Source organism: Doryrhamphus excisus, linkage group LG7 (assembly GCF_037039965.1).
Source record: "Doryrhamphus excisus strain RoL-2023G ecotype Guam linkage group LG7, RoL_Dexc_Guam_v1.1, whole genome shotgun sequence".
Lineage (NCBI taxonomy): Eukaryota > Metazoa > Chordata > Actinopteri > Syngnathiformes > Syngnathidae > Doryrhamphus > Doryrhamphus excisus.
In genome coordinates, this window is record NC_136363.1 from 17,125,001 (window position 1) to 17,133,736 (window position 8,736).

At 36.6% G+C, this 8,736-nt stretch overlaps 1 protein-coding gene across 1 annotated transcript; it reads left to right on the forward strand.

Moving 5' to 3' along the window:
- Nucleotides 1-991: 991 nt before the first annotated feature.
- Nucleotides 992-8,476, forward strand: LOC144899461 (uncharacterized). Its single transcript, XM_078791716.1, has 7 exons — nt 992-1,097; nt 1,475-1,582; nt 3,726-3,791; nt 4,483-4,557; nt 5,961-6,170; nt 7,180-7,277; nt 8,295-8,476. Exons 1-7 carry the CDS (start codon nt 992-994, stop codon nt 8,403-8,405), a joined length of 774 nt encoding a protein of 257 aa, XP_078647842.1. The 3' UTR covers nt 8,406-8,476.
- Nucleotides 8,477-8,736: the final 260 nt, after the last annotated feature.

The window sequence follows — 8,736 nt, forward strand, 5'->3', positions numbered from 1 at the left end:
CAAGGACTGAGGATGAATGGATATCGATATGCTAACGTACTTTTCATTTTGGTCCTCGAAAGCACCTCTCCTGGTTCACATTTCTTATGATGGCCCTGTCATCGAAAAAATTGAAAAAATGTTTTCGGATTATTGAGGCTAACCAATAACTGAGGATAAATTGATATCGATATGCTAAGTTCGATATGCTAATGTACTTTTCATTTTGGTCCTTGAAAGCACCTGCCCTGGTTCACATTTCTTATGATGGCCCCATCATTGATAAAAAATCAAAAAAATGTTTTCGGATTAATGAGGCTAACCAAGGACTGAGGATTAATCGATATCGATATGCTAAGTTTGATATGCTAACGTACTTTTCATTTTGGTCCTTGAAATCACCTAGCCTGGTTCACATTTCTTATGATGGCCCCATCATCGCTAAAAAATCAAAAAAATGTTTTCGGATTAATGAGGCTAACCAAGGACTGAGGATTAATTGATATCGATATGCTAACATACTTTTCATTTTTTTCCTCGAAAGCACCTGTCCTGGTTCACATTTCTTATGATGGCCCCATCATCGGAAAAATCGAAAAAATGTTTTCGGGTTAATGAGGCTAACCAAGGACTGAGGATGAATCGATATCGATATGCTAAGTTCGATATGCTAACGTACTTTTCATTTTGGTCCTCAAAAGCACCTGTCCTGGTTCACATTTCTTATGATGGCCCCAAACATCTAAAACGGAAGCCCCTTGCATGGAATATTGAGTATAACATGATTTAATGCATATTTTTTTGCTCCAGTACCTGAGAAATACATGCAAAACTATTTAGATGGGAGTGAAATATTCAAGGGCCGTAATGAGAATGATTTGGGGTTAAAAAAGCTGCTCGGTGGGGTGCACCCTTAATAGAGAGTGCCCCCGAGCAGTCGGATTCCCATAAACTCTGTGCAGCAGACTTGATACCCATAGGTCAGTGATTGCTAATAAGAAGTCAATGAGACATGGGCCCAGGTTATTTTTCTTTTGGATCTACTTTTCCACACTTCTCCCGCTCCTCAAGGCTGCTGACCTCCCAGTATTTAGACGGTATTGTCTTTGAAATTCCAGGTACTTTTGAGCTTGTCGACTTTCTCATTAGTCCCTTTTGAACACAGAAACATATGGCAGTCGTATTTAAGAGATTGCCTGCCGTGACCTTTTGCAGCATGCTAATTAGGCCCCAGAGCACTGCAGGCCGTGGAGGGGTGCACACACACACATACACACACACACACACACACACACATCGTGCACACTCAGTTCTGCCTCTTTGCTCGGGTCTCATCCTGGCTCTGCCTTATCAGGAAGCAGCCGTTGGCCCCGCACCTTTCACAGTCAAAATTAACATTTCGCTTCATGTGCTTCTAATAACCACTAACCTGTACAACCCTGGTATTGCCGCCCCGCCACCACCAGCGAACCTCTCATTCTCTCACTTTTCACAGGAAATGAATGTGCGAGAAATTACTTTGACCCGACTTTGACGGAGAAGACGGACCCAAGGCGGAGCAGCGGCGCATCCGGGGTCAACAGCAAAGATGAGCTTGAATTAAGTACGCCATTCGCCATCATAATAGTTCTCCTCGGTTCATTAAAGTGAGGTGAGAGAGATCACCAGGTACAATCTATGTAAATACACCAAATGATGATGTCGCTAGATTGGCTCTCCCCCCGCCTCTACCACTTCACTGTCATTGATGAAGGTCACGTATCATTGGTCAGTTTTCCATTCCCTTCCCGTCCAACTCAATAGTTTGGAGGCCTATTAAAAGCGAGCTCCTGGGAGCCAAGTAATATGCATGTTATAATGAAACATGGCTATTAATGGAGAAGCCATTTCACCTGTATCTTTTTGGATATCACTGCCGTGTAATGTCAAAGGATTCACTAAAGCAAATCTCATCACATGATGACAGGCCGGCTAACAGGCATGTTAATGCTTCCACTTCATTACCCGGCCACTTGCACTCCATTTTCACCCTCTCTTGTCCCGGCTACTATCAGTCGTTTGCATGTTAATATGTTTTTAAAGCATAATTTTGAAGGTAATGTCATTTATATTTGAAATTGTTTTGTTTCTTAATTCCTTCCAAAACAAACAATATGAACAACAAATGCATGTTTCTCATCTTCTGAATCTGTAGTTTAAGTGCAATATTGTATGTAAACCAAGACAGTGTTTGAAAACTGAGGTATAAAATTTGATGAAAACCAAAACATACAAAAAATGGAGTGTATGAAAACCAAGTGTAGGAAGTATCCACTTCCACTTCATTATCCTGCCACTTGCACTCCATTTTCATCCTCTCTTGTCTTGGCTACTATCAGTAGTTTGCATGTTAATATGTTTTTAAAGCATACTTTTGAAAGTAGTGTCATTTATATTTTAAATTATTTTGTTTCTAAATTCCTTCAGGAAAGTCGACACAGGTCAAGAAACCCAACAATATGAACAACAACTGCATGTTTCTCATCTTCTTGATCAAATCAGCAATTTGCCATCAGCACTTGCAACATTCTTTGGCCCCATGGTGGTTATTTAGCAGTCACACTCAATAAAAATTGCACTGACAGGGTGCTTTCTCTGGAACAATACGGTACAGGGAAATTTGACTAGTGTAAGTGCAATATTGTATGTAAACCAAGACAGTATTTGAACACTGAGGCATAAAATTTGATGAAAAACCAAAACATACAAAAACTGCAGCATATGAAAACCAAGGTTTAAGTGTAGGAAGTATCCAATTCCACTTTATTACTTGCACTCCATTTTCACCCTCTCTTGTCCCGGCTACTATCAGTAGTTTGCATGTTAATGTGTTTTTAAAGCATAATTTTGAAGGCAATGTCATTTATATTTGAAATTGTTTTATTTCTTAATTCCTTCCAAAACCCAACAATATGAACAACAAATGCATGTTTCTCATCTTCTGAATCTGTAGTTTAAGTGCACTATTGTATGTAAACCAAGACAGTTTTTGAAAACTGAGGCATAACATTTTATGAAAACCAAAACATAAAAAAATTGAGTGTATGAAAACCAAGCGTAGGAAGTATCGACTTCCAATTCATTAGTCCGCCACTTGCACTCCATTTTCACCTTCTCTTGTCTTGGCTACTATCAGTAGTTTGCATGTAAATGTGTTTTTAAAGCATAGTTGTTAAGGTAATGTCATTTATATTTGAAATTGTTTTGTTTCTAAATTCCTTCTAAAAGGTCTGACTCAGGTCAAGAAACCCAACAATATGAACAGCAAATGCATGTTTCTCATCTTCTTGATCAAATCAGCAATTTGCCATCAGCACTTGCAACATTCTTTGGCCCCATGGTGGTTATTTAGCAGTCACACTCAATAAAAAAGGCATTGACAGGGTGCTTTCTCTGGAAGAATACAGTACAGGGCAATCTGACTAGTTTAAGTGCAATATTGTATGTAAACCAAGACAGTTTTTGAAAACTGAGGCATAAAATTGGATGAAAACCAAAACAAAACAAAAAATGGAGTGTATGAAAACGCTGTAAAAAGTGTAGGAAGTATCCACTTCCACTTCATTACCCGACCACTTGCACTCCATTTTCAACCTCTCTTGTCCCGACTACTATCAGTAGTAGTAGTAGTCCATGTTAATATTTTTTTAAAGCATAATTTTGAAGGTAGTGCCATTTATATTTGAAATTGTTTTGTTTCTTCCCAGCAACATTAAATGGGCAAAAGAGGGCTGTGGCTTTGTATGAAGATGACACCTTCATCGACATACCCGGTATGTGATTGCTAGAACTCAGGGCCGCAAAGTGGCCAAGTGGTTAGCATTTTGGCCACGCAGTCAGGAGTGTCTCTGCGTATATCTGTGTGCAGTTTGCATGTTCTCCCTGTGCATGCATGGGTTTTTTCTGGGTAGTCTAGCTTCCTCCCACGTACCCAAAACACGCATGTTAGGTTAATTGGTGACTCAAAATTAAAAATACATTAAATTCAACATGCAAATAAATACATTAATAAATTAATAATTAATAATTAATAATTATTTTTAATTTTAATTTTAATTTTAATTTTAATTTTAATTTTAATTTTAATTTTAATTTTAATTTTAATTTTAATTTTAATTTTAATTTTAATTTTAATTTTTTATTTAAATTATTTTAAAATTATTATTTATTCTAAATTATTTAAATTATTTGTAGAAATTACTGTTTACGCTGTACATTGTTGTTCATATTTGATGTAATCTATTTATTCGCCACATTATTTATTATTTATTATTTATTATTTATTATTTATTATTTATTATTTATTATTTATTATTTATTATTTATTATTTATTATTTATTATTTATTATTTATTATTTATTATTTATTATTACACGGGAGCCAGGCAACGACATTTCGTTGGCAATTTCACTGCGGCGTTATTGTGCAATGACAATAAAGAAAGTCTATGTCTATGTCTTTAGTGAGAGAGCAGGCTAACAACACTGACAATGAAGAATCCAATAGATTCAATGAAGTGAAAAGAGATTGGGAGTTCGGTGAACTTGCTTACTGGTAAGCTTACTTGCTTGTTGGACTCCTGTGTAGCTGAATCATTGTTAATGTGTAAGTACGATATTGAGAACCTAAGATCTATTTCTATGAAGATACACATGCTCGATTTTGATTTGATTTTTGATTTTCGCAGGTTTTATCTTAACAAAAGAACGGAATATTCAAAATGTCTGTATTATGATGTCATGTTTCAAATCTATTTTCAGCATATTTGTCCAGAACAAAGCCCATGACCAGAGCTCACTGGTATGGCGGGTGCTTTCCAAGCAGGGATTGTGTTTAATGTGAGGCGTGCCCGTGCTCATTAGCACACTTTCATTGAAATATGTGACAGAGCAGGGCCACATTGAGGTGCTTTAAGCTTAGCATTGTTTTTCCGGATGAAGACACTCACACCAGATCCTGTTGACATATGACGCATATCTACCTTGTAATTCCCGCACACGAGTGATGGGTTTAGGGCCGCTTCGAGTCGAGGGCTTGTATTATTTGCTTTTGTCTTGGATTTAGCTGTACCGCAGAGATTAGCAGCCTCGTCTTCATTGTTTGGAAATGTTCATGAAATCCCACAGAAAAAAAAAAAAAGTAAAGAGGATCTTGGATTAAGAGTTCCTGTATGCAATACAGGCTGAGAAGCAGGCAAGGAAGGCGACTTCACTAAGCGACAATAGTCTACCTTATGTTTTTGTGTGGATGCCTCCCACCGGTGTATCGGCCACACGTCCTCAAAGCTCCACACGTGGACATTTTGTTTCTTTTCCTGCATAAATATATACTAATATAAGGAATAGTGGACACTTTTTCAGGAAAAGAAATCCTGGACAAATCCTTTTATTCCCATCTTTCTTGTCTAGGTAGACAAATTCTACCGCTGAAAAAAACACGCAACCGCATCGAGATATCGGCTTGTACGTGAAAAGCATTAAATGGGCGATAACGGCTTTGGCGCTTGCACATGTGGGACTGCACACGTCGCATATACTCTTCACACAGACGCTTAAAGAATAGATTCTGCTTTCTACCAACGAGGCGGTTGATGTTTTAGCTCCAATTTTAGGGTCTAATTCCTGGTTGGTAAAGAAAATGTGTTGTGGAGGTGTCGGGTAGCTGATGAGGATGAGGATTTTCAGGAAAATTAAAGCAGGCTTGCATCATATAAGCACTATAAACAACCTATATCATATTTGTGTATTATATGAACACTCAAAAATGGCCAGAATGGTACCTGGGGTAGGCTCCAGCTAGTATAAAGAATAGATTTGAATGAATATTTGTGTCTGGTAAACACAAACAGGCACCCATCAGTACGTGTATGCATGTGATAATGTTTATGCGTGCCGATTTATTCATGTGTGTGAGTGCATGCCCACTGATGTTATCTCTCCAGGTACAGTGGTCGCCTCCAGGGATGGGGAGGTGTTGGAGGTGAAGGCGGGTAATCCAGTGCTGCTCCACAGTGGTGGTGGTGGTGGTGGTGGTGCCTCAGGCGTCGAGCCCTCCCAGGCCAGCACCACTGCCAAAACACAAGCTGGGCCCATTACTGGGCGTGGAGGGGATGGAGTGGGGGGCATAAGGAGCAGAGAAAGCACCGTAAAAAGTAATTATATTCTTTTTAATTTGAGTTCATGTATGCATGCATGCAAATAAAAAATATATATACATATTTATCAATAAATACACAGGAATTATTTTCCATATTATTATTATACTTTATATACTGTAATAATAATGTAATATAATTGAGGTTTTATGTCATTTAAATTAAAAATATATAATTACGTGTTTTATTAAATTAAATTTAATCATCATTATTATGATATTATGTATATTATTAAATATTACAATTAACACATGATTAAATACATTATTTAAATTCTAAATTATGTAGAAAATTGGGCAATTAAAATTAAAATTAAAATTAAAATTAAAATTAAAATTAAAATTAAAATTAAAATTAAAATTAAAATTAAAATTAAAATTAAAATTAAAATTAAAATTAAAATTTAACGATTTAAAATATATCATAATACAATATATCATAATATAATATATCATAATAAATAATAAAATACTTTGAAATACAAGAAATATACACATTTTGTAATATAAAAATGTATAAATTACTACTGTAAAAAAATTGTGCATTTGTGTTCATTCATTCATTTTCTACCGCTTGAATTCTAAAAATAAAATATAGAGATTTTAACATTTTATATACTGCTGCATATCATAATACAATATATCATAATATAATATATAATATAATATAATATATCATATAATATATCATATAATATATCATAATAAATAATAAAATACTTTGAAATACAAAAAATATACACATTTCTTAATATAAAAATGTATAAATTACTACTGTAAATAAAAATTGTGCATTTGTATGAATTTAAAAAATAAAATATAGAGATTCTAACATTTTATATACTGCTATGCAAAGTAAGCCAACAGAATGTGCAAACTGAACTGCAGTTTAGGCGGATATGCATTTTAGGCTCATAGGCTAATATACCCATGAACCTCGTGAGGGCAAGCGGTATAGAAACTGGATAAATGGATGCTGTAAGAGAATTATCCTCTTCTTCTTGCAGTAAAGCCAACCGAGGAGGTAGTCCCCCGCCATGCTCTGCTGCTGAGGGAGCGTGAGCGACCTGACATGATCACGCTTGGCAGCCTTTCACTGCAGCAGGTCAGCGCTACAAAGAGGAATATCTGTGTCATCCTCCCATATTCACCAGCACATCAGCCACGTCCATTATGATGCATGCGTATGGGTGCAGCTAAAGCTAATGGACAAAGGATAGTATGTGTGTGTGTGTGTGTGTGTATTTAACTTTTTCCCTTTACTTGCCGCTTTGGCCCACTTTTTTTTTTGCCTTTTTCCTCTAGTGCAACTATTCTGATATTGCTACATCTCTTTCACAGAATGTCTTCTGAATGCACTTAAGTAAAAAGCTTTTAGTACATCAAGCATTCAAGATAGTTTGCAGGAAAGCTCCAAAATTTGTTCCATTCTTCGTTCATGGTACCTGAGCTTTCGACCCTTGCATAAGATTTGTAGCGAAGCCTTTTTTTTTTTTTTTTGCTGTATTCTGAAGCTACATCTACTGTAGCTCCGGGGTTGGTCCATCTTATTTTCTTTTGACTTGCATTCCAGTCACAGCATAAAGGAATCAATGCAGTTAGGGAATATAGAGCAACATTTACATGCCTGTGTAAACAGATTGCAGAACTTATAGCCACTGTTTATTTAGTCATAATCTCATTTGAAAGGGGAGTAGGAGTACGGTATTGTCAGAATAGAAAGGAAGTGTAATTGGCGAAAAATGGTCCAACAATGTCTCAGCATCACTGGGAAGTCAAAGACGAAGTTGACTCATCCTTTCTTACTGGATAATCAGTGTTGTGATATTCATGCACAGTTTCCACACCCACTACCCCATTCAAAGTGAATGATCCATGAGAGATTTCACATCTATTTAAAAGGAAATAATTGTGCTTTTCTTCTCCAGCTATTCTTTCATGGAAAGCCTCTTGTCACTTAGCTGCGTCAACGTGTCGTGTGAATGTGCTGACTTGGTTGTAAACTCGCACTCTTGAAATATCTTCAGGGTTTGGCCCAGTATCGATTCACAACAGATTGCGGTGGAGTTTGTTTATTTTTGCTCTTCCGTTTTGCAATGACAGCATCCATGTACATTTGCAGCAAGATGCTGAGAAGACACAGAGGGATTGGAGTCAGTGGGCAAAGATGAAGAGGAGAATGATGGCGGTCTTCAGTGGGAATGTTGTAGTAAGTGTTCGTCCAATAGCATGATACGATTAAAAAAAATTGGATCTAGAGTGGTGTGAAAACATGTTTGCCCCCTCCTGGTTTCTTTTTTTTTTTTTTTTAGTTTGTCACACTTATTTCGGTATATTTCGGTATCACAGGAAGTTTTCCAGGTGCTGAAGCAACATAACAACCCCAGATCATCACACTACCACCACAATATTTTGCCGTTGGTATGATGTTCTTTTTCTCAAATGCAGCGTTACATTTACGTGTAACGCTTGCATTTACATGTAACACTGCATTTGAAAAAAAGAACATCATACCAACAGTAAAATATGGTGGTGGTAGTGTGATGGTCTGGGGGTTGTTATGC

Bases quoted from the DNA above. Each gene is read 5' to 3' on its own strand.
- LOC144899461 (XM_078791716.1), top strand. From the start codon at position 992: ATGGGCCCAGGTTATTTTTCTTTTGGATCTACTTTTCCACACTTCTCC. The intron at 1,098-1,474 runs GTACTTTTGAGC...CACTTTTCACAG, and splicing joins TATTGTCTTTGAAATTCCAG to GAAATGAATGTGCGAGAAAT. The intron at 6,171-7,179 runs GTAATTATATTC...TTCTTCTTGCAG, and splicing joins CAGAGAAAGCACCGTAAAAA to TAAAGCCAACCGAGGAGGTA.